Raw genomic sequence first — 26,560 nt, 5'->3', positions numbered from 1 at the left:
CAGATACACAATATCAACTGGCTCACCTTTATCCACATGTTTGTTCACCCCTTCAAAGAAATGTAATAGTTTGGTGAGGCAAGATTTCCCTTCACTAAATCCATGTTGGCTTTGTCTCATTAATCCATGCTTTTGAATATGCTCTGTAATTTTGTTCTTTATAATAGTCTCTACCATTTTGCCCGGCACCAACGTCAGACTCACTAGTCTATAATTTCCCGGACCTCCTCTTGAACCTTTTTAAATTGGCGTTACATTGGCCACTCTCCATTCTTCCGGTACCAGGCTCGATTTTAAGGATAAATTACATATTGTTACGTTCCTCACCTGGTTCCAGGCCTGCGGAGCCGATTCGCCGGCGAGGCGCGGTCCGGCAGAGATAGCCGCCTATTTTGGATGTGGTTTCTCCAGGGTGGGTCTGTTTCTGTTTCCTATTTCTGGCAGCCGTCATTTTGGTTGGATCAATGTCCGCAGCCATCTTGGATAGCTCAAGAGTCAGCCATCTTGGATAGATCTTATCCTAGGAAGCCATCTTGGTGTTGATTAGCTTCAGGAAGGAAGCCCATATTTGGACGTAGGCATCTCTGCTGATGGGGGCAGCCATCTTGAATCAGCTGCACATGTTTGAGATTGATTCCAACACTATTTAAAGCCCTGCCTCCAGTCCTTCATTGCTTCGGCCTCAATTGTTCTGAGGAGTTGCTGTCGAGTGCTGTTCGCCGACTATCTTCTGTTCCTGTTTTCCTGTGTACCAGACCTTGGCTAGTTTTCTTGGATTTTGCTTGTTTGCTGCCTGCCTTGACCCTGGACTGAATATTCTTGCCTATCGGAGTACTGGTTCTGGACTGTATCTGTTCTCTGCCATCCTGGTCAGTGGCTGTGCAATCCCGCCGGTTCCAGAAGTCCTGGTGGCCACCTGCAGCTGGGAGCTCAACTCCCGGTGAACGGTGGTCGCTTCCCAGGTGAAGCTAGGGGTTGTCTGGCTGCCTGACCGAGTGCGGCATCACTCCATCTCAGCTGTGCTCAGTCGGGGCACAGGGGCTCACTACTACCGGGTCATAACAATATTACTAATAACAGCTCTGCAAGTTCATTTTTCAGTTCTATCAGTACTCTGGGATGAATACCATCCGATCCAGGAGATATACTACTCTTCAATTTGTAGAACTGCCCCATTACATCCTCCAGGTTTATAGAGAATTCATTCAGTTTCTCTGACTTGTCAGCTTCGAGTACCATTTCTGGCACCGGTATCTCTCCTAAATCTTCCTCGGTGAAGACCAAAGCAAAGAATTCATTTAATCTCTCCGCTATGGCTTTGTCTTCCCTGATCGCCACTTTTACCCCTTGGTCATCTAGCGGTCCAACCGATTCTTTTGCTAGCTTCCTGCTTTTAATATACCTAAAAAACATTTTACTATGTGTTTTTGCCTTCAACGCAATTTTTTTTTCGAAGTCCCTCTTAGCCTTCCTTATTAGAGCTCTGCATTTGACTTGACATTCCTTATGTTGTTTCTTATTATTTTCAGTCGGTTCCTTCTTTCATTTTCTGAAGGATTTTCATTTAGCTCTAATAGCTTCCTTCACCTCACTTTTTAACCAAACCTATTGTCGTTTGTGGGGGCATAATCGAACGGCGCCGGCCATCTATATGGGCGGTTGTCTATATGGCCGGCGCCGCAAAGAGCGGTCCCAAACCGTATTATCAAAAAAGATGGCCGGCCATCTTTCGATTCGATAATACGGTTGGGGCCGGCCAAAAGTCAGAGATGGCCAGGTTTGAGATGGCCGGCATTGGTTTTTGCCGATAATGGAAACCGATGCCGGCCATCTCAAACCCGGCCAAATCCAAGGCATTTGGTCATGGGAGGGGCCAGCATTTGTAGTGCACTGGTCCCCCTCACATGCCAGGACACCAACCGGGCACCCTAGGGGGCACTGCACTGGACTTCAAAAATTGCTCCCAGGTGCATACCTCCCTTACCTTGGGTGCTAAGCCCCCCAAATCCCTCCCTAAAACCCACTTCCCACAACTGTACACCACTACCATAGCCCTTATGGGTGATGTCACAGTCATGGCTTTCCATGAACCATGTGTCCATGACTTCCACTAAATCCAAGTTGACTTTGAGAATTATCTCCCAAGCTGCAACGGTCTAAAATACAAACTTACGCATGCAGCAAACTTCACCTACTTGAGTGCCAAGCTATGGAACGCACTGCCGCACAACTTGAGAAGGATCTACGAACTAACAAACTTTCGAACATCACTGAAGACCCATCTTTTTAAAAAGGCATACCACACAGAATAACAAATATAAATGTATACGTCTCCCATGCCTTACTCAGAACTTTTTTATAATATCTGCTTGCTTTATACTTCCACTATATCCGTCGGGCGTGAAAAATCGCCGCCCGCCATGCTCGTGCCAGCATTAGCATCTAGGCAGCATGTGCTGCAAATCCCTGCTGCTGATCCGTGTTTCCCACAGTGGGAGCAGCGCTTAACCCCTTCAGCAGCCATCAAATACAGAAAACAAAATGGGCGCCAAAACTTACCCTGCACAGAGCGCTGTCAGCGGGAACCTCCCCGGAGGAGCTGGGCACCACTCTCACCACAAGAGACCGAGTCAAACGAACTTCGGTCAAGCTGCACCGAACCAGGAGCTCTGGAGAAAGCCTCAGAATTTTTTTTTTTTTTACTGTGAGGAAAGTTAGAGGCCGGCAGCCACAGAGGAACTCCGGGAGGAGGGGGGAATGGGGTAAGGCAGGGACAGGGAAAACCAAGTATGCCTTTAAAGTGGGCACCACCAGCCACAACACCCCACGCTCTACTGGCAAAGCACAGGAGCCACCCCAGGCAGAAATCCAGGAGCTGAGAAAGCGACGACCACACCTGCTGGGAGATAAAGATATACTGAAGGCAGAGGGGGCTAGGCGTCCAGGAACACCATGTGCTTTCAGTGTTCTCTATCGCCACCTGCTGGTAGGCGGATACAACCCATCAGTTAATGGATTCATCTGCTGTTGATGACAAGGAACTGGGAGATAATCATGCATGTGACACTCAGAGCAAAAGACTAGATAGCACCACTCTCGCTGCTGGACTGCTGACTCCATCTTAGTATTTTTGAGTTTTTCCATAATTTAAAACTTGCTAAAGTATTACGGTTATTAGCCTAATATAAAAATGTCTTTTAGTTTATATGTTACTAGTAAAACATGCCCGTTTCTCACACAAATGAAACGGGCGCTAGCAAGTTTATTCTCCAAGTTCCAGCTTGGCCCCCTCCCTCCCCCCTCTCATCTGAGTTCCAGGCCCCCCTCCCTCTCCCCTGAGTTCCAGGCCCCCCTCTCTCCCTCTCCTCCGAGTTCCAGGCCCTCCTCCCCCCTCCCTCTCCTCCCCCTTTTCTGAGTCACAATGTCTTTGGTTTTGAACAACTGTTACAAAATGATTTCAGTGTATCCAGTGTTTGGTTTCAATCATCGGGCATAAAAACTCCAAACGGTATCTCAGATTTAATGAACAATTATTAGATGGTTGTCATTGTATTTCTTGATCTAAAGTCATTAGACTACATACATCTCTTCCCTCTCTTACCTTAAGGAAACTTAAAGAAAGCATTTAGCTTTAATGTCCAGCAGGTATTCTTATAAGTTCGACAGGGGCATAGGCGCCCCGTATAAGAGGCTTGGGGAGGCTAAGCCTCCCCAGCCCAACCCTGACCATCTTGTGTTTCTTCTGCTGCCCGCCGTCTCCATCGTCATTTTTACTGCACTGAAGAGTTCTGCCTCGGCACCGGCAATTCAGAGCCAGCCTTCTGCCAGCATCGGGGCTTTCTCTTCAGGCATGTCTCACTCCCTCCCAGCTCTGCAGAAAAGAGGAAGTTACGTTAGAGTCCTGGACGCCCCTGAGGAGAAGCCCCGACGCTGGCAGAAGGCTGACTCTGAGTCTCTGAATTGCCGGTGCCGAGGCAGAACTCTTCAGTGCAGTAAAAATGACAACCGGGGAGACAGCAGGCAGCAGAAGAAACAGGGAGAAAAATGCAAGACTCCCAAAACGAGTGGAAGTGAGCCTTTGTAGCCCAGTAAGTAAACAAGGAAGCCAATTTGGTTAATGTGTTTCCCCAGCATGACATCCTTACTGCCTTCAGCCCAAACAAAACAAACAAACTTTTGAGCTGCTGCATCCAGGTTGTTCTTGATTGTTGATCCTAACAAGGCTAAAGCTGGGGCACATGGAATCACATTTTAATGTCATCTCATTTGTAGGAATTAGCATTTTAGATACACAACTGGATTATTCTGTTTTTAGGCATGTTTCAGGGACAAGTGGTTTTATAGGTCAAAATAAAAATAAATATATTTTTAATGCAGATCTCTTTTGCAGATCTCTTTTGTTTAAACATAACTAAATGGGCTATAAGCCCCTAATGGTGTATTAGGTTCTGCCCAGTGTAATATGTTTGGTACAGTAAAGTTCTGAGTGTGTTTTTCCACAAAGATGTGCATAGTGTTTTGCAGTTGAGCGATTATAGTTAGTATATGCTTTGAGCAATCACTTTATTCTTTGACATATGATACATATTTAATATCTAAATTTAATAAAAGTATTGTGAGTTTTATTTTTATTTATTTTTTTTCTGTGTGTTATCAGACAATTATGGATTTAAGCTCCACCCCTGGCCCCATCCCTAACTCCACCCCCTTTAGCCTCCCCCAAACAGTTGGGCCACCGACCGCCTATGGACAGGGGCACCATTTCACACATCCAAGCCTTCGTCAGGAACTGATGCTGGTAATATTCAATATCTGGGGAAGAAACAAGTGTAAGTTTCTCAAGAAATAAGATATAATCATACAGGCTGCACCACCAACCCCTAGTCAACGTGCTTTCAATCGCGGAAATGTTATCTCAGAATGGCGTCAGCGACGTCACACACCATCAGTCTTCAAATATATAGGCTCCTCCTTCTGGGATCTCTTAAAGGGTAATGATCGCCTAATTAAGATATTTCAATAGAAAATATGCCAATCTATTGAGCTATTAAGGCCCCAAGGAGGAGTGGCCTAGTGGTTAGGGTGGTGGACTTTGGTCCTGGGGAACTGAGGAACTGAGTTCGATTCCCGGCACAGGCAGCTCCTTGTGACTCTGGGCAAGTCACTTAACCCTCCATTGCCTGCCGCATTGAGCCGGCCATGAGTGGGAAAGCGCAGGGTACAAATGTATTAAAAATTAAAATTAAATTAAAATCAACTTGAGGTCAAAAATCCATCTTGCTTCTTTCCTTTGTAATATAAGTTTTCTATTTCCTCCTTTTCTTAATACATCCACTTTATCAATTGCACAACATTTAAGATCTTCAAAAGAGTGTTTCATTTTAAGACAATGTTCTACAAGTGGTTCTTTAATAACCATCCGTTTGATATTAGATTTATGTTCATGCAGTCTTACTTTAAGAGACTGCGTTGTCATCCCAATATATACTTTCTGACATGGACATGAAATGGAGTAAATAACATGATCTGATAGACAGTTGGTAAATTGTTTTAATATGAAAACCTTATCAGTCACTTTGTTGTGTTACAAACCCAGGCATCCAGACGTAGAATGTTGGAGGTGCAAATTATTATATAGGATACTGTGTGATTTATTTAATGTTTCCTTCTTAGATGGTAAAGAAATGTATTTAAAACTCCTTGCTTGTTATCCTAAGCTAGATCCTGCAGTGCCTGCTATAGTCTATCTGTTAATGCTGTGGTACAAAGTTCAAATTTTAAAACTAAGGGGAAACGACTATGGAGATTAGTTGATAAAATTAGCTTTTTTATATTTTTATTCTGCCTATCACTAACCTACTATTCCTCCTTTAAACCCCAATCTTTAAGTTCCCAAAGCACAAAGCAAAATAGTGTTCACTTACCAGAGAAATGTCTTCTTCTCTCAGAACTTCTCAGAAAGAAAGTTCAGTCAGACCTTTCCTTTTTATATAGTTTTGAATCTAATGGGCCTTTTTTAAACAGGCTCCTTCAAGCTAACTCACTAACCTATGCAAATATTCTACTTCCCCACACCTTAATTAACATCTAATTGAGGTCACTGGATGTGCTACCTCTCCAGCAACCAAAGAATAGAAAATAACTGCCTTTTAGAACAAGAGTTTTGGGCTGTTACGTTTCTACCTCTAGAAAAAGTTTCAGTTTAAAACTATGGGAAAAATGCCAATTTCTAGAGAAAATGTCAGTTTAATACTATGGGAAAAGAGTTGTACACTATATATGGCAACTAGTTAATAATGCTTGCTTTTCTCTCTCTCTCTCTCTTTTTATTCCCCCTTAATACTAAACTAGATCCTGCAGTGCCTGCTAGAGGCTATCTGTTAATGCTGTGGTACAAAGTTCAAGTTTTAAAACTAAGGGGAAAAGACTATGGAGATTAGTTGATAAAATTTGCTTTTTTAATATTTTTATTCTGCCTATCACTAACCTACAATTCCTCCTTTAAACCCCAATCTTTAAGTTCACAAAGCACAAAGCAAAATAGTGTTCACTTACAGAGAAATGTCGTCTTCTCTGAGAACTTCTGAGAAAGTTGTATTGATTACCATTTGTGGATAGAATCAAATTATCGATGTTGATTTACAGAAGTGTGGGGACTGATAACTGATTATCTGGAATAATCATTACCCTACGAAGCAAAAAGATTTCAGAAGTCATCATAGCAGTTATTTCTGATGGGAGTGGAACTCTCTATAACACTTGGGGGGTCCCTTTTCACTAAAAAGGCAGCCAGAACTATAAAATCCTTTGTTAGCTGCCTAATGTGGGAGTGTGTGGAGATGTGGCATGCTGTGACATCTAGTGCATGGGTCAGTACCATGCACTAGCTGTCAAGACTGCTGATGTGCAGCTGAACTTACCACTACCTCGAAGGAGGCGGTAAGTGCATCTGCACTACTGGCAGTTTGGTAGCACAGCACACTGTCACAAGTCACACAGTGGCATTACCCCAAACCTACCAATTTAGACATGGAAACCCTCTTGATACAACCCCAACCTTCCCCTCAGCTGAGACTGTGACTTCCTGATCAAAGACCCAGACCACCCCCCCCCCCCCCCCGATTCAAGACCCAAACATCCCCCCGAACAAAGACCCAGACACTGAACTAAAAAAAAAAGTATGTGCACTTTATTTCCATATATGGAAACACAACTCCTAGTGGTAGTACCGTGAACCTACCACTATGGCAGTGGCGTAGCCACAGGTGGGCCTGGGTGGGCCAGGGCCCACCCACTTAGGCTTCAGGCCCACCCAACAGTAGCATACGTTTAGTGGTAGCTGGTGGGGATCCCCAGCTCCACCAGCTGAAGACCTCCCCCTGATGGTAATGAAAACGCTACTCTCCTTGATACTGTCACCTGCGCATGCTCAGTCTTCAGTGCATGCCTGCTGCAGACTGCCAAGATGGAAAGAAGCGTTTTCCCGCAGCTGAGATATTTTTTTTGTGGTGGTACGGGGGGGGGGGGGGGTGGGGGGGGACACTTGGTGCCCACCCACTTCTTGCCTAGGCCCACTCAAAATCTGTTGTCTGGATACGCCCCTGCACTTTGGGTCATTGATATCATTTTGCATTATGGTGCTGATCTGGGTGGCAGCAAAGGGGGATTGCTGCTGTCCAAAAACCACAGGACCACCAATCTGACTCTCGGGTAAGCCCAGAAGGGGGCAGGGGGAGGAAAGGACTCTGGGGGGAGGTGAGGCTTATGTCCTGGGGGATCCAGGTCTTTGATTGGGGGGATCAAGTCTTTTTTTTTACTTTATTATTACTCATTTTCATAGCTTACCACATAACAAACATGAGAACAACAAATACAATCATGTAACCCCCACCCCAAATCCCCCTATAGAAATGTACAATACATACCATTCAGTACAATAAACTAATACCAAAGCTACATGGAACAGATCTACCATAATATATCAGTCCAGTGATTGTACCAACACAAACAGCATACACTAAGGACTAGATTCAGTAAATGGTGCCCATGGGTGCTGAAAAAAATCTGCACGCACTATTCTATAACAGTGTTCCGAGTCTATTATAGAATAGCGCTTAAAGCCGATTTCCACGCCAAATGTCGGGCATGAGGATGTACACCAACTGAAATCCTGGCGCATAAGGTGCAGATCCCCAATATTCAATAGTACTGCGCAGGGGCGTATCTAGGTGTGGCCACGGGAGCATGGGCCCCCACAGATTTAGCCCTTGCCCCCTCTACTTTCAACTTCCCCCCGCTGCCGCCAGGTACATTTGCTGGCGGGGGTCCCCAACCCCCGTCAGCTGAAGTCCTCTTCAGCGCTGGTCTCTGGCACGTGCCGTTCGCTGATCTGTTTCTGTGAGTCTGAATGTGCAGGAAAAGGGAGAAATGCAGCATATAGAAGAGGATGGAGAGGGGTTCTTGCGTGCTGCTCATGGATGGGAGGGAAAGGAAAGGGGTATCCCATGCTGCTCATGGTTGTTTGCATTTTTTTTAAATATATTGCTCATGGATATTTACTTTTTTGGAAATATATATCTTTACTAATTTTGTATTTAGCGGATTATGGAAGAAAATGCATTTCTGTTACTTTTACCAATATTTTCACTGCATATATAATCTGTCTTTCTTGTGGGGTCTCCAGTTTTTGTCTGCATGTTTCTTGTAGCCCCGTATTTTATCTATTTTGTATCAATTGAGGGTCTGTCCATGTTCTGCATATGTGACCGAGGTGAAGGATTCTGCTGGCATGTAGTGTCCGTGTACGAATGTGTAAACGTCCAGCTTGTTCCAGTTTTCCAATATTGGGTAATTAGTATATAGGGTAAGAAATAGTCTGACAGTAAATCATCTGTCAGATTTAATGCAGTGGTGTAGCCACAGGTGGGCCTGGGTGGGCCAGGGCCCACCCACTTAGGGCTCAGGCCCACCCAACAGCACATGTTTAGCGGTAGCTGGTGGGGATCCCAAGCTCTGTCAGCTGAAGACTTTCCCCTGATAGTAACAAAATTCTACTCTCCACAATACTGGCACCAGCGCATGCTCAGTTTTCAGCGCATGCCTGCTCCAGACTACCAAGGTGGAAAGAAGCATTTTCCTGCCAGCTGAGATATGGTGGGGGAGGGGAGAACATTTGGTGCCCACCCACTTCTTACCTAGGCCCACTCAAAATCTGTTGTCTGGCTACGCCCCTGATTTAATGTCAATAAATTTATTGTGTAAAGAATTAACAGATTGGGATGAATAGCAAACATAGATTGGCTACAGATACAAGAGTGTGGCGAAAATCAATTGGCCATTTGGAATTTACAGTAAAGAATATTGTATGTTTTAATATTATTTGTAAATTGGTTGCTGCCTGCATATATCTTTTGTACCAATAGAACGTATAATACAGTGTTGGTTTGTGGTTTTGTTTTTTTTGGAGAGAGAGCGCCTGTTTACCAGCACACCACTGCCTTGGAGAGTCATGTCACAGCCCATACTATCAGAGCTATGGCTGCATCGGTAGCCCATTAGAGGTCAGCCTCCATTGGAGAAATTTGCAAATCTGCAACATGGTCTTCAGTCCACACATTCACATCTCACTAATGCCTTGAGCAGGATACCCAACACAACAGCCAATTTGGGCAGTCAGTGTTGCAGAATCTGTTTGGGGTTTAGAATCCAACCCCTCCCTCCTAGACCCATTTTATTTTGTTCCAGGCTGCACTGTCATTCAGATTGTATATAGTTTCAGGTTAATCTGTGTAATGTCCTCGCTGTTGCAAGGTCCAATTGACAGATTGTTGTTTTGGGTGAGCCTGGATGCTAGGGATTCCCCACACATGAGAATATGAGAGCCTGCTTGTACTCAGAGAAAGCAAAGATACTTACCTGTAGCAGGTATTCTCTGAGGACAGCAGGCTTCATTTTCTCACTTTCCAGACTACCTCCTCTTGGAGCTGTCTACATCATTATTTTATTTTATTCTTTTGCTTTACAATTCAACTGAGAGGACCATGTTCTCACAGCAGGCGGGAAGGCACTCGTGCATGCGCAATGGACCACGGCTCGCACTTCACAAAGCTGTTTTTTTTTACTTTGACATAAATGCCGGACCGAGAGACGCGGATCGATGTCTACCCACACGTGAGAATATGAAGCCTGCTATCCTCGGAGAATACCTGCTACAGTTAAGTATATTCGCTGTACATGCTATTTCCTCTAGTTTCTTTATCAATTTCATATCCATCACCTATACTTGTTCCTTTAATGGTCTAGTCACAACGGGGTCCTTTTACTAAGGCGTGCTAATAGATTTAGCACATACTAATGATTAGTATGTACTAAATGATAATATGCCCTTTATATTCCTTTGAGTGTCATCATTTAGCATGTTCTGATCATTAGCATGTGCTAAATTTGTTAGCACACCTTAGTTAAAGGACCCCAAAGTCCTCAGATAGGACTGAAAATAATGGTGTTGCTTGATTCAGATCTAGCTTACCTAACTTCTTTGTAAAATAATTTAGATTGACTGGCACTGGAAGAGTAATATTAGCAGTCACCAACGTAAAACTAATTGCAAAATGATCTGTCCAACAAAAAGAATATTTTTGTAAGTCAATGAACTGACAATTTGTTTTGTTCCCCATTAAGAGCAAATATAAAATATGGCTACTCATATGACTTGGACCAGACACCCTTTCGACTAAACCTAAATTCTTTAAAAACGAATTAGTGCATGAGTCGTGTCCATATGGTCATTAAAATCCCCTAATATGATAGCACTGGAGGAGAGGCCTGTGACATCTGCACTTGTTTGATAAATTCTTTCCCAGACAAACATTCCAAGCCTAGGGGAACAATAAAAATAATGTACCAAATTATTCAGAACAGAAAATGCAAGTTTTGCAATCAAAATTTCCTCCTAAGGTAGACTAGTAAGTGTTACTTCCACCATTGAAATATGATCAGCAGCAAAAATAGTCAACCCCCACCCCTCCATACTTAATGTGATAATGAAAAACTGAGTACTTGGATGGAACAAAATTATACAAATAGGCTTCCTCACCATTTTTAAACCAGGTTTCTGTTAAACATAGGACATCAATTCTAAATTCTTGTTTAAGATAACAAAGTAGTAAGGTTTTGGTTCTTAAAGACCTACAATTCAGCGATCCAAAAAGACGTCCCTGACGAGCACTTGAACATTTTCACCTGGACTTATGTTTTTTTAAGGTTGTAGATGGCTATTATACATGCAGCTTGACTGTGTGTATGAAGCAGTCTTTGGCATGCGCAGAGCAGCCACGCATAACGCTTGGCTGCTCTGCACTGGCTTCCCATCCTTAGGAAGGAAATCATGTGCAAATGAGCTAACAGCGAGCAGCTCTTTTGGATGCGATTTCCTTCATGCCCATTCCTTTACGAATCGCTAAGGGATCGGTAAGGGAAGGGCTTTTTCCGTTCAGTTAGTGCATCAGTTAGTCCACTACAGTGCTCCCTAGGGTGCCCGGTTGGTGTCCTAGCATGTCAGGGGGATCAGTGCACTAGGAAATGCTGGCTCCTCCCATGACCAAATGAGTTGGATTTGGTCATTTTTGAGATGGGCGTCCTCAGTTTCCATTATCGCCGAAAACCGGAGACAACCATCTCTAAGGTCGACCTAAATGTTGAGATTTGGGCGTCCCCGACCGTATTATCAAAACAAAAAATGGACACCCATCTTGTTTCGATAATACGGGTTTCCCCACCCCTTCGCGGGATGTCCTGCGAGGACGCCCTCAGGAAAACTTGGGTGCCCTGTTTGATTATGCCCCTCTTTGTGGTTTTTATTTTGGTCCCTGTATGAGTTGATTCTTGTCTTTAGCAGCTTGCATCTCCCCAACATAGCATCCTTCTACACATTTTTTGCATTGAATAATATATACCAGATTAAAGGAAGAGCATGAATAGGATTCCCTCATGTGGAATGTTTTTATCATTTGGGTAACTGTGAAGTCCTGGGATATTTGCTAATAGAATTTGTGGCGTGGTTTGATTGCTGCCATTCTCTTCTTTTCAAACTTCTCTTGGGAGTTTGCTTTTCACTAATTTTTGTTTTGGATTTGGGCAGGCTGCACCCCAGAGGCTTACTGGCAGCGGTTCCATAAGGGATCTCTGTAAGTTGAGGAAAGCCCCTAAGGCAGGGGTAGGCAACTCCGGTCCTCGAGAGCAGCAGGCAGGTCAGGTTTTCAGGATATCGACAATGAATATGCAGGAGATAAGATTTGCATACCATGGAGGCAGTGCTTGCAAATCTATCTCCTGCATATTCATTGTGGATATCCTGAAAACCTGACCTGCCTGCGGCTCTCGAGGACCGGAGTTGCCTACCCCTGCCCTAAGGTTTCTTCTACAGACTTAAGGAAGTAGCTGAGATGGCTCCAACTGGAGGGCAAGACCTGGATATGGCAAGAGTCATTCTGCTGGAACAATTTATTTATGAAACAGTGGGTGAGGCAGCACCCTAAACTGATGCCAGAGAGCACTTTGGAAGCAGCAGAAGCTTTTTATCAAGCACAATTAGAACCGGAACCCTACAAGGAGAAGTGAGGTTAGAAATTGTGGGAAGAAATGAGAGAAAACGGGATCAGAGAACCTGAGGGACCTGAAACTTCCCTTTGGCCCAGCATCCCCAAGGAGGGAGTTGGAGCGACGGAGGTCCTCATCTCCATGGAGACCATGCCCTTTGCTGACCCAGCTACAGGAACCACACTTCCTCACCTGCTTCAGATGTGGGGAAAGAGGTCGCATAGCCAGAGACTGCTTAGAGTTAGAGGCTGTGGATGTGAATATGTTCACATGCTTGCAACTTTGCGAAGGCCTCTTATCCTGAGAACAGGAATTGTGTACTGCAAGTTGAAGTGAACAGGAAGCCCTACCAAATGCTGGTAGACTCCAGTAGTGTGAGGATCCTCGTGCAGAGTGGTTTCCAAACAGCAAATAAACTATGAACGAATCATGGCATTATCTTGTGTGCATGGGGACCAGAGACAATATCCCTCAGCTTAAGTCTCCCTCCAAATGTTGACTGGACCAGCCCAACTGGAAGTGGTGGTGGTGGGTGGCCTCCTTTACCCAGTTGTTTTGGGCTGAGATTTTCCAAACTTTGAATACATCTGGGACCAGCAAAGAGATGGCCTAAGAAAGGAGCCATATTGGCATGACCGAAGCTTGAAGGAGCATTGTACCCAGAGGTGGCAGTAGACCTGCCTCCAGTGGTCTGTCAGAACTCAAATGGGTTATCAGCAATGGTATATCACACATTGGAGGAAAAGGATCCCTGACTTGGCCTACCAATAGGGGTTCAGAATCCACCTTCAACTTTGTATAATGACGTGAAGAAAGCCCACCACTATATTGCCAAGTTGGAAGATAGTTCCAAGCAGGTAGCTAAGTATACCTGAAGGTTATGGGAGGATAAGGCATCCCTCCAAACCCAACTGGCTGAAGCTCTGAAGGAGATTAGAAGGCAAGTTGATAAATATGTGGAGGAACTTCAAGCTGTCCGCATTGCTGTGGAAATGGAAATGAAACAATTGAGCAGCTGAAGGTGGAAATCAAGCAGGTGGGGCCTAAACCCTGGAAGGAGAGCCCCTGGAGAACCATAGCACAACAGAAAGAGGACACCCAATCATCGAACCAGGTTGATGAGCTGCTCTAGGAATTGCAGGAAGCAAAGGAGACTGCCTGACAGATTGAGGAACAACATGAAAAGTCCAGGGGCACAGTACCTCTGTTACAGTAAGGGTAATGTAACAGAGAGTTTGCTGCTGAAGTGCGAACAGCGAAAACAGCTGTTGTGGAACTCCTGCCCATTAGCAAAAATTGTTCCATTGGGTGCACTGTCTTCAGACATCCAATGCAGACTTCAAACTTTAGTCTCGGTGGCCATTTGAATATGTGGTAGTATTGCGAAGAGCAGCGATAGCGGACAGGAAGGAGTGGGCTGCCTTCCTGCCCCGACTAGGTCAGCTATGCCCAGCTGGTGGGGGGTGGGGCTGTAAAAAAGGGGATCCCAGGGCCAGCCAGCCATCCAAGCCCAGCTAGCCAAGCCCAGGCCAGCCATCCAAGCCCTTCCGGTGAGTGGGGGAGGGGCTGTATAAAAGGGGAGGCCGAGGTGCAGCCAGTCAAGCCCAGTCAGCCAAGCCAAAATGGTGGATGAGGCATGGGGGGGGGGGGGGGGGAGATGTGGTGTGTGTGTGCAAGGGAGGGGGCTGTAAAAAAGGTGGATGGACTGTGAGTGCAGGGAATCATTATGAGAGCTGGCCATGGCAGGACACCTTGGGAAAGGGAGGGAACGGCAGGAATGTTGGATGCTACAAGGAGGGAGGGAGGGAAGGAAGGAAGGAAGGAGAGAGGGGGCCCATTTTGAGCAGCCCACATTTCTGCCATCGTGCACTGTTTCTGTTTCTTTGGTTTTGCACTGTATGGAGAGCATGGCTTTTGGGGATTTAGTTTAATTTTTGTCTACATATTTCTATTTTTATTTTATGGTTACTTATTCTATAGTTCATGAGGGCTACGTTTGTTCATGTGTGAAAAAGGCCAGGTATTCTATTAGCATCAAGCGTCTGGGTAGGACTGATCTGTACTAATTTAGGGCTTCTTTTACAAAGTAGCGGTACTCATTCCCGCACGGCAAATGAGACAAAGTCCATTCAGTTCCTATGGGTGTTGTTGCATGTACTGCTGTTTTGTAAAAAAAAAAAAAAAAAAGCCCTCAGCTTGTTTTCTTTTCCATTAAGTGTATTAATATTCTTCTACCCATTGCAATGTTCAAGATGTTTTTTTTCTAAGAATGACCTTGTGTGACCCCCCTGGAAGTTAGCTTGTAAACTTACTAGATTCTGTGGTCCAACTTGTTAAGAATACTTTTTATTTTGTAGTAACAAAAATTAGTTTTAAGAGCTGTACTTTATTACTTTTACTTAAGCATTTTTCTGATAAGTCTTTATACTTTTACTTCACTACTTTGAAGCCAGTACTTTTAATTTTATGATTTGTCAGAGTCACCAGCAGAGACCTTTCCAGATATGGATACTGATATACGACAGAGACATGCTTTTCTGGAAGCACAGTGCTCTAACCTGGAAATCCTGAGGCAGAGGGCTGGTCAACCAACCACTGAGACTTGCAAAATCGTATCCTATGAAAAGGGGGCTTGTTGTATAGCGAGATTGATCTTGCTGATCCTAATAGGCCCTGGAAAATAGGCAAGCACTTATAGTGCCCAGGGCATACAGGGAACAACTCCTACAGATTGCACATGACATTCCACTGGCAGAACATCAGGGCATGACACGCACACACACTAGATTGATCCAGAACTTTTATTGACTGGGAGTATCTCAAGCTGTAGCTGAATATTGTCAAACCTGTGATGCATGCCAAAGAGTGAACAAGACCCAAGATCCCTGAAACCTTTATCAGTGAGCCCTTTGAGAGAATAGCTGTGGATATAGTGGAGCCTCTAGCTATACCTAGCAAGACTGGGACAGTGGGGTAGCCAGATAGCCAGTTTTGGGTGGGCCTGAGCCCAAAGTGGGTGGGCACAAAATTTTCTCTGCTCTGCCCTACCTCCACCTCAAAATATAAATACTTTAGCTAATGAGGATCCTCAAGCTCAGTCAGCTGAAGACTTTCTCTGAAGGTGGCCTGAACTCTCTTTTACCAAGCTTGGCAGGCAGCAGCAATGACCCTAAGCCACTGATGCATCACCTCACACATGCTTATCTGTCGATGGCTCAAGGATGCTGTTGCCAGAGCTTGGTAGTTCTGGCTGCCTTTGGAGGAGGTCCTTAGCTGGGGATGCCTGGGAATCCTCACCAGCTATACAGCAAGGATTAGGACTGGTGTTAGACCTGCTTGGGCCCAGGTCAGAAAATAAAGGAGGGCTCCCCTCCCCGATTCCCTCTCCTCTTTGCCTCCCCTCCAATTTCCCACCTGCCATTACTATCACACCAACAGGCCCTCACCAAATACAGAACAAGGGATCACAAATTAGAAATAAAAATATTTAGACAAAAATTGAAAGGGAACCCCAAGAACTTAAACATAGCATTACTGCAACACTGGAGACATACAACAGAGATGCATTTCCTTTTCTACAGACCACAATACAAAGACATTTGCTATGCACATTTCCAAAAGCTAACATATTCCATTTAAAACATTCAAAATAAAATGCTTTGTTTCTACCCTTCTTGTCTGGACATTTTATTTTTCCATCTTGCTGGTTCCAATTTCTATTTTCTGCTTTCCTCTCTGTCCTCTGCTAATTCTTCTTCAAGCGGCTGCAGTCCATTTGTCTTTTCTCCTCTCTCCTGTCTGTTCCCTCACTATTCCTGCCTCTGACATATTGATCATTCCTTTTTAGCTCTTTTCTGCCTCTCTCTCACCCTTCTTTGTCTCCTTTTAACTTTTCAACTACCTATCAAATTTCCATCTTCTTCTTTCACCCACTAGCTCTCACATTCTCCATCTTACTCCTCCCCATCCCTACTTCCTCATTTATCTTTAATCTACTCCCCATTACCATATTGCTACACTCTGTAATCACTATCTCTCATTCATTTCCTTGCCACCCCCTCCTCCCCCTCTTGGCCTCTCCCACAGGGCTCCACCATTCCCATCGTCTTCCTCCCTCCACCCTTCTAACCAGCATCTGATCCCCTCCCCACCCCACCCTGGTAGCCTTATATTTTCCTGCCCCTTCTCTTCATTCCTGTCCTCTCCCCCATGGCCCAGCATTTCCCCCCCTCACCACCTACTGTGTACCTCTCCCTCCCTCTCATCCACCCCCATGTCTATCTCCCCCTCTCATTCCCACTGTCCACTATCTCTCTCCCCTTCCCATACAGCATCTCTACCTTTCTCCCCTCTACCATCATGTCCAACATTTCTCCCTCTCCCTTGTGTTCTGGTCCAACATCTCTCTCCCCTTCCCATGCAGCATCTCTCCCTTCCTCCCCTCTACCATCATATCTAACATTTCTCCCTTCCCTCCACCCCTATTCCCACCATTTCTCCGTCCTCTCCACCCCTAAGTTCAACATTTCTCCCCCTCTCACCACCTATCCCTTCTCTATGCAGCATGTCTCCCTCCCCTCCACCTCATATGCAGCCAAGACTTCTCCCTTCCTCACCCCTCCACCCCTTTGCTGCATCTCTCCCTTCTTCCCCATGCAGCATCTCCCCTACCCACCATGCCTCATCTTTCCATCTTCCCTCCCCCTTATGCAGCATCTTTCCTTCCATCTTCCCTCTCCCCTGTGCAGCTGCTGTCCCCCATCTTCCCTCCCCCATACAACATCTTTTCCCCATCATCCCTTTCCCCGTGCAGCAACTTTCACCCCATCTTCCTTCACCCTCCTTGCAGGCCCGCCCAGCAGCAGTGTTCCTGTAGCTCATAGCGATTCCAGTCTTAGGCTCGGCTCGCAGCGATTCCCAACCTGCCGGCTGCCGCTCAACAATCTCCTTGCAGCTACTAAGCGCTAACCCAGAAGCCTCTCCTCTGCCTCAACTTCCGGTTTCTGCCCAGTCAAGATGCGGCAGACGAGAGGCTTCCAGGTTAGCGCTTAGTAGCTGCAAGGAGATTGTTGAGCGGCAGCCGGCAGGCAGCATGTGGGAATCGCTGCAAGCCAAGCCTGCGACAGGAATTGCTGTGCAGGAACACTGCTGCTGGGTGGGCCTGACCCCAAATTGGGTGGGCCCAGGCCCGCCCGTGGCTACACCCCTGGACTGGGAAAAGATATATATTGATAGTGGTAGACTTTGCTACCAGATATGCTGATATGGTAGCCTTATCTTCCATAGAATCAGAAAAAATTGCCACTGCCCTGCTAGAAATATTTTCCCAGGTAGGATATCCACAAGAAAAACTCTCAGACCAAGGAACACAGTTTGTGTCTGAGTTGATCCAGAATCTGTGGGCACACTGTGGAATGAAATCTGTACATACCACACCATATCACCCTGAAACTAATGGGTTGTTAGAGAGATTTAATGGGACAGTAAAGCATTTGTTAAAGACTTTTGTGGAATCAGGAGACCATGACTGGGAGAAATACTTGCCCTACCATTTGAGTTGCTTTATGACTGGAGGGTGAGAGGTCCCCTTGACCTAATAAGAGAACTTTGGGAGGGAAAAGTTGATACCTCTGACACCCCTGAAATTGAATATGTAGTTAATATGTAGCAGAGATTAGAAGAACTTGTGGGCTTTGTCAGAGATAACTTGCAGGCAGCCCAGACTCAGCAAAAGACTGGTATTATCATAAGGCCCAAAATAGAGAGTTTTATAAGGGCCAGCAGGTGCTTGTTTTAGTCCTAGTATGTCAAAATAAGCTTCAAGCTAATTGGGCAGGACCTTACAAGGTCATAAGATGCCTGAATGATGCAAACTATGTTATATCTTTGGACCCTGAAGACAGAAAGCAGCGTACCTTTCATGTAAATACATTAAAGGCCTATGCAGATCAAACAGCTATGGTACTAGCTGTGTGCAGCCTACCAGAAGAGTGTCAGGATAGTGAGCCCATAACTGACCTAGCAGAGACCTTACCAAAGGGATCTATACAACAAATTGCAGTGGGAGAGTAGTTAACCCCCACCCCGAGACAACAGTTAGAAGCAGTATTGCAAAAGTTTGCTGATGTGTTTTCCATTAAACCGGGACTTACCCATTTGGCTAATCACAATGTAAACACAGGTGGGCATGACCCGCTGAAGCAGGGTGCTGAGGTGGCGAGGCAAATGAAGCAAGAGATTAATGAGATACTAGCCCTAAGTTTTATAAAGAAATCTTATAGTCCCTGGGTTTCTCCTGTAATTCTCATTCCCAAAAAAGATGGCACATCTTGCTTCTGTGTGGATTACAGGAGACTTAATGAATGTACTGTATCTGGCGCCTTTCATCATGATGCCCTGGATGGACGAGTTACTAGACCACTTAGCTGGGGCCTAGTATCTGACTACAATGGAACTTAGCCAATGGTACTGGCATATTTCCCTAACCGCTGCTGCTCAGGAGCAATCAGCATTTATTACCCTATTTGGTCTGTATGAGTTTACTGTCATGCCTTTTGGAATGAAAAATGCCCCAGTACATTTCAGTCCTTAGTGAATTGTCTGTTAGATGGACTCCAGGAGCATGCTAGGGCTTATATTGATGACTAGTAAAAAAGCCCCGTTTCTGATGCAAATGAAACGGGGGCTAGCAATGTTTTCTTCTGTGTGCATGTGGGAGTGTGTGTGTCCGTGCCCTCTGGCTTCTCTCCCCTCCCCCCTCTGAGTCCTTCACTGTTACAGAGCCAGCGATTTGATTTCGTGCTCTGCTGTTTTCCTTCACTGACTGTGTTACAGAGAGGGCGGGGCAGACACTCATAGGGAAACCGGATATCTCGCCCCCTTCACACTTCCGGCTGGAGGCTTCATAGAACGTTGGTGTTGCCTTTTATATAGAGAAATATTGCTGTGTACAGTCAGACTTTGGATGACCACCTGATCCATTTGAGTGGGATACTGGACTGGATCAGGGAAGTCTGCCTGACTATAAAACCCAGCAAATGTCAGATGGGGATGGCAGAAGTGCAATATTTAGGGCACAGTGTGAGAGGTGGACAGCTGATGCCTCAACAGCTAAGATGGAAATTATATAAAACTGGTCCGCTCCCCAGACTAAAAAGCAAGTACTGGCCTTCCTTGGAACAGTGGGGTATTACAGGCAGTTTGTGCCTCACTATAGCACTATAGCCAAACCGCTGACTGACTTGACAAAAAAGAGACTACTTTGAATTATTACCTGGTCGCCAGAATGTGAAGCGGCCTTCCAAAAATTAAAGACAGCATTAGCTACCGATCCATCACTGGCTACACCTGATTAACAACAAAGATTTGTGGTACAAACTGACGCTTTGGCATATGGCATTGGGGCTGTACTCAGTCAAGTGAATAACAGAGGGGAGGAGCACCCCATTGTGCATCTGGGTCGTGAGCTCCTTGACAGAGAGGTAGCCCCCAATAACCTAGAAATCACTGGGGATAAATTGAGAGTGGGAGACTTGCTCAGAGGTGGCCAGGACCCAGTCAGTGGGAGGGAGAGTGCTAGTATGGAGCACAAGCATTAGGTGCAGGTGGACCTGAGCTTTGCTGGGGATAGACCCTCTAATTGGCCACGGGGTAACCTCAGGCGGGTGGCTAGATGTTTCATGACAACATCTAAATCCAACTTTGGGCATTTTGCGGAAAATGTTAAAAAATCCAATAGCGAACATGACCATTTTCAAAACAGAAAAACATCTATCATTTTGTTTTGAAAATGGCCATTTGCTAGATGTTGTGCTCAGTGCATCCATCTTTTTGGACCATTTTCAGAAAAAAAAACATCCAAGTAAAAAATGCACAAAATCAAGCCATTGTAATATAGGAGGAGCCAGAATTCTTAGTAGACTGGCCACATAAACATCTCAGCAGAGTAGTGAGGCACCCTAGGAGGCACTGCAGTGGACTTCACATAAAAGGTCCCAGGTATACATCTCACCATTACCTCCTTATATTTTATGGAGAGCCCTCCAAAACCCACTAAAAACCTACTGTACCTAACTGTGCACCACTACAATAGCCCTGTATGTGGGTACAGTGGGTTTTTGGTGGGTATTGGAGGGCTCACACTTTGCACCACAAATGTAACAATTAGAATGGGGTATGGGCCTAGGTCCCCTTCTTTACAGTGCACTGCACCGACCACTAGGCTACTCCAGGGACCTGCTTGCTTCTCTTTTAGGACTGGCCATAACTTCTGATGCTGTCATAGAGCCTGGTATGTACTTTTTCTTTCGCATCTTTGGTGGGGGTGGGGGGGGGGGGAGTCAGTGAACACTGGTGGAAGAAGGAGGGGGGGGGGTCATGTTTTAATTCATGCAGTGGTCATTGTGTCATATAGGGCACCTTTTTCTGACTTAGTCGTGATGAAAACAGATCTAAACGTCTAAATTGTAGCCCTGGACATTTTTGCTTTGCTCCATTATAGCAGAAAAACATCCAAGTTTGGAAACACCCAAATCCCCCCCCCCCCCCCCCCCCCCCAACACACCTCAGACACATGTCCTTGTGATTTGGATGCATTGCAGATGAACTGCATAGAAAAATGTCTTAAAAATATGTTTCGAAAATAGCGATTTAGACGTTTTGGCAAATAAAACGTCCAAATGCCACTTTGTTCTGCTTTTTGGATGTTTTTCTGTTTTGAAAATGAATCCCCAAATCAGGTTGTCTCTTTTTGAATGTTGATATTTGTGATCCAGATATTGTCCTAACTCTAGTTTGTATCTCTTAAACTATCAATATTGCATCCTGATAACTCAAATGGTAAATAAATCGTATTTGTTAGCCTAGTAAGTTATGAGCTATGTTTTTCTTATTAATTTAGTTGGACATAAATGTCTTTTTTACACTCTTATGTTTTATAGGCAACAAGAGAAACACTAACTCAGCACACGACAAACCTTGGTGATTTGATTGGCAAAGAGAATGACCTTGCCCTTATCATTGATGGCCAGACCCTGAAATATGCTCTGTCTTTTGAAGTTAGACAATATTTTCTGGATTTAGCACTTTCTTGTAAGGCTGTCATCTGTTGCAGGTAAGAACTGGACGTGGGGGTTGCTATTATTTGGGTTTCTGCCAGGTATTTGTGACCTGAATTTGCCACTGTTGGAAACAGGATACTGGACTGGATGGACCTTTGGTCTGACCCAGTATGGCTATCTTATGTTCTTATGATATTCAGTTCCAGGATAGCCAAAGATATTTTAAACTGGATATTCACAGAAGTAATCAGTTAGTCTGCATCTTTGAAATTCACTGGATAAAGTTATCTAGATAACTTTAGAACAGCAAATTTTCCATCTAGAGTTAACTGGCTAACCTTAAGCAGATATCACTCAATATTGGCACTATCTGGTTAAAGTTTTAACCCATCTATGGTTCATATCTGCCTCCTCTTCTGTATAACTAGTTATATTTAGGCTAGACATCAAGTTGCGTAAAAGAAAAATAACCATTTGACAGATCCAAAATTTGGAAAGTAAAGATTTATCCAATTAATTCCTGAAGTTAATCATTTAATGACGGTAGTTACTAATGTCTGTTGAGGGAATAATATACAATATTTGCCTCTTAACATACATTAAACATCAGACTTGTGAGTGATTTTACTGTGATGGATGTTAGTTTCTCCAAATATTCTAGTGGAGAATGGTTTAACATTTGAACTAGAGAGTGTTTCCAAACTTTTAGGAGTATATTTAGATACTTTGTTATCTCTTGTCCCTCAAATTAAGTCTGTGGTCAAAGTAGTTCTTTCCAAGCTTCACCAATTGAGAAATGTTCATCTTTTTCTGTCTGAACAACATTTTGCAATTTTGATTCAGTCCTGGAGTACCCCTTGCAGGTCAGGTTCTCAGGATATCCACAATTAATATGTATGAACTTGATTTGCACACACTGCCTCCATTATATGCAAATCTCTTTCATGCATATTAATTGTGAATATCCTGAATACCTGACTGGCAAGGGGTACTCCAGGACCAGACTTGGGAAATACTGAGGTAGATGATGGTAAACAATAAATACCATTATAGTAATCTAAATGAGACAAAATTAGTGACTGAACCAAAGTTGGTGAAGCTTCATTGTTTAGGCTGCAGGTTTTGCAAAATGCAGCTGCTAAGTTAATTTTTCATAAAAAAAATATCTGATTATGCTACTCCGTGTCTTATGAAGTTGCATTGGCTTCCGTTGTCTGAGCGGATTTCTTTTAAGCCTGTATGTTTGATTTATAAAATGTTTGATGGCTGTAGTCCAGAATACTCGGTTAATTTGTTTTCATTCCCACTGTTGCTGTTATCTTCTAGAGCAAGGACATCTCTCTTTTCCAACATTGGTGGGGGTTAAATATAAGAAATCTTGAGAGTTTCTTTCTTTCTTTCTTTGGATTTTGCTTGCACCTTTTCAGTATTAGCTCAAGGTGAATTACATTCAGGTACAGTGGATATTACTCTGTCCCTGGAGGGCTCACAATCTAAGTTTATACTACTACTACTACTACTATTTAGCATTTCTATAGCGCTACAAGGCATACGCAGCGCTGCACAAACATAGAAGAAAGACAGTCCCTGCTCAAAGAGCTTACAATCTAATAGACAAAAAATAAAGTAAGCAAATCAAATCAATTAATGTGTACAGGAAGGAGGAGAGGAGGGTAGGTGGAGGCGAGTGGTTACAAGTGGTTACGAATCAAAAGCAATGTTAAAGAGGTGGGCTTTCAGTCTAGATTTAAAGGTGGCCAAGGATGGGGCAAGACGTAGGGGCTCAGGAAGTTTATACCTAAGGCAATGGAGAATTACGTGACTTGCCCAAGATCACAAGGAGCAGCAGTGGGATTTATATTTTCCTTATCAGGCAGTTAAATTGTGCTGTTCTTTGCCTGTTTCTCTTAGAAAACTTTCTTCATATTGGTCCTTCCGTAAAAGTTTAAAGACCTATCTTTTTTAAAAAAGCTAGTTTTGCTATTATGGTTGGTTTGTTTTTTGTTTTTTTTAGAATACTGTAATCTCTTTGAACCATAACTTGGGAATTGGCGGGCTATATGACCCATATCATATATCCCTGAGTTTGGCTCTGGTTTGTTTGCATCTGACATCAAGTTGGATTACAAATTGGTTTGATTTAAGTCTGAAAAGATTTTGAATTCCCTGTTACACAGAGAGTTACAGTAATGTTCCTGTTTCATAAAAACCTGGACTGGAGTCTTTTCTTGGTATGAGAGTGAAATTTACTTACTCCCAGACTAATAAAGAAAAGAGAATAAAAAGTAAAGCCCTGGCTTAACTCCCTATGGTCGTCTGAAGTTTTATCCAGCCCTGGCCTTTGTCCAGCTCAGTGTGTGTGCAGAGACTGTTGTTAAGAAACTTCATATTTTCTAGCCCTGATCTCGGGTACCCCTGACCCGCAACGAGCTAACTGGTGCCCGGAGTGATGATACCAGGGTTACACACATGCATGAGATAGATTTGCATACCAAAGAGATAGTGAATGGGCTGTGTTGGCATTAGCACACGGCAGCCACTAGCACGGTTTAGTAAACAGAGGGGGGGGGGGGGTTAATAATAAAAACAGTCAAAACATTAAATTCAAATTTACATAAAGCAATTCAATGTCACAGTTCCTCAGCATAAATTCTTACAATCTTCTATAAATACCACAAAGATCAACAAATGTGAACATACACAACTCCTCCACATATATTCAGAACTGTCTTATAATATTTGCTTGTTATATTACTATCATGTTTTATCTTTATCATGTTACCCAAGATCCTTCTGTAACACTAAATGTCTATTTTCTAATATATTTCCACCATTCATGATGTATTATAAGCAGTGGTGTGCTGGTAAATTTTTAACAACAGGCTCTCTCCCCGGTCCACCTCGACGCCCCCCCCCCCCCCCGTCCACCTCTGCGCCCCCCCATCCACCTCTGCGCGCCCCCCCAAATTGCAGAGCTGGCTATAGCCGGGGGGGGGGGGGGCAATGCATTACTCTCTCCAGGAAAAAACTATTAAATGATCCCAGGTTCCAATCTAATTCATGTTTAATGTGGGATAAAATGCCATAAATAAGTAAATAAATATAAACTTTTAATGTTGAGCACCTGATTCTCAAGGTGAACATATTCCAAACACTATAATGAAAATAAAATGAGTTTTTTTTCTACCTTTGTTGTCTGGTGACTGTTTTTCTGCTCATGCTGGCCCAGTATCCGATTCTGCTGCTATCTGTCCTCTTCACTCCGTTTCCAGGGCTTCCTTTCCTCCTTTCTTCTTCATTTCTGGTCCTCAGCTTCTTCCTATTTTCTCCATCCATTTGCAGTTATTCTCCCCTCTTCCTTTTCCTTCTTCTCATCTCATTCCTCACTCTTCCCTCCCCTCCACCCATGTCCAGCATTTCTTCTCTCTCCCTTCCCTCTCCTCCACCCATGTCCAGCAACCCTCCTCTCCCCTGCCCTCCATCCACCCACCCATGTCCAGCAACCCTCCTCTCCCCTGCCCTCCATCCACCCACCCATATCCAGCAACCCTGCTCTCCCCTGCTCTCCCCTGCCCGCCATCCACCCACCCCCATGTCCAGCAACCCTCGTCTCCCCCCTGTCCTCCATCCACCCACCCATGTCCAGCAACCCTAGTCTCCCCCCTGTCCTCCATCCACCCACCCATGTCCAGCAACCCTCCTGCCCCCTGTCCTCCATCCACCCACCCATGTCCAGCAACCCTCGTCTCCCCCCTGCCCTCCTCTCCTCCATCTGCCTTCTTCCAGCCCTCCCCACTCCCCTGGTTGTCCATCTTCCGTCTGCAGCTGTGTGCCCCGATAGTAGTCCTGGTTTCCTTCTTGCCCCGCCACCCTGCTTTTAAAATTTTTATTTCCCCTCGAGGCGCGCCAGCGTTGAAGTGAAGGCAGCAAGCTCAGCTCGGTTCCAGCCTTCGTTCCGTTCCTAAGCATCATGGATCCGCCCTCGCGCAAACAGGAAATATGTCAGGCGAGGGCGGAGCCATGATGTGAAGGAACGGAACGAAGCCTGGAACTGAGCTGAGCTTGCTGCCTTCACTTCAACGCTGGCGCGCCTCGAGGGGAAATAAAAATTTACTGGCATCTTGCGAGCCTGTTGTTGGCCCGTGCGAGCCGGCTCACCTCTGCTCCCCCGCTCGTCCATCTTCCATCTGCCCTCTGCAGATCTACCGATAGTAGCCCTGGTTTCCTTCTTGCCCCGCCGCCCTGCTTTTAAAATTTTAAAAGCAGGGCGGCGGGGCAAGAAGGAAACCAGGGCTACTATCGGTAGATCTGCAGAGGGCAGATGGAAGATGGACGAGCGGGGGAGCAGAGGTGAGCCGGCTCGCACGGGCCAACAACAGGCTCGCAAGATGCCAGTAAATTTAACAACCGGCTCTTGCGAGCCGGTGCGAGCCGGCTCCAGCACACCACTGATTATAAGCCACATTGAGCCTGCAAAGAGGTGGGAAAATGTGGGATACAAATGCAATAAATAAATAGGTAAGTTTTCACAGCCTTCTGAAAACCCAATAAATCACCAATAGCCAATCTATTCCATAGCCAAATCAAAAAGTTACAGTAAGCTTGTGCCCGGATCAAAAAGTTAGAGTAAGCTCGTGCCCGAACACATTCTAATATGAAAGCTCTAGCTGAGGGCAAAACAAAACGTTGCTCACTCTGGGTGCGAATCAGTCTCTTAGGAAGATAGTTTGACAATTTATCATAAACATACAATGAAAGAACCTGAATGCTAATACCAACATTTTAAAAATTCAGAGTTTGCAGATAGGTAGCCAGTGCAGTGCAGAAAAAATAGGCGTAATATGATCTCAAAAGCCTACATTTTTTTAAAGTATAGCAGTCGCATTTTGAACCCGTTGAAGTTG

General features: G+C 44.7%; 1 protein-coding gene across 1 annotated transcript in view; it reads left to right on the top strand.

Annotated features, from left to right (window-relative positions):
• ATP8A2 (ATPase phospholipid transporting 8A2) overlaps positions 1 to 26,560 on the top strand; it is a 1,572,980-nt gene that overhangs the window by 772,969 nt on the left and 773,451 nt on the right. The window contains exon 24 of the mRNA XM_030202396.1: positions 21,537 to 21,709. Coding sequence (XP_030058256.1) covers positions 21,537 to 21,709 — 173 coding nt within the window. The remainder of the gene's footprint in view (positions 1 to 21,536; positions 21,710 to 26,560) is intronic.

This window comes from Microcaecilia unicolor, chromosome 4, assembly GCF_901765095.1.
Source record: "Microcaecilia unicolor chromosome 4, aMicUni1.1, whole genome shotgun sequence".
NCBI lineage: Eukaryota > Metazoa > Chordata > Amphibia > Gymnophiona > Siphonopidae > Microcaecilia > Microcaecilia unicolor.
This window is presented reverse-complemented; position numbering and strand designations above follow the sequence as displayed.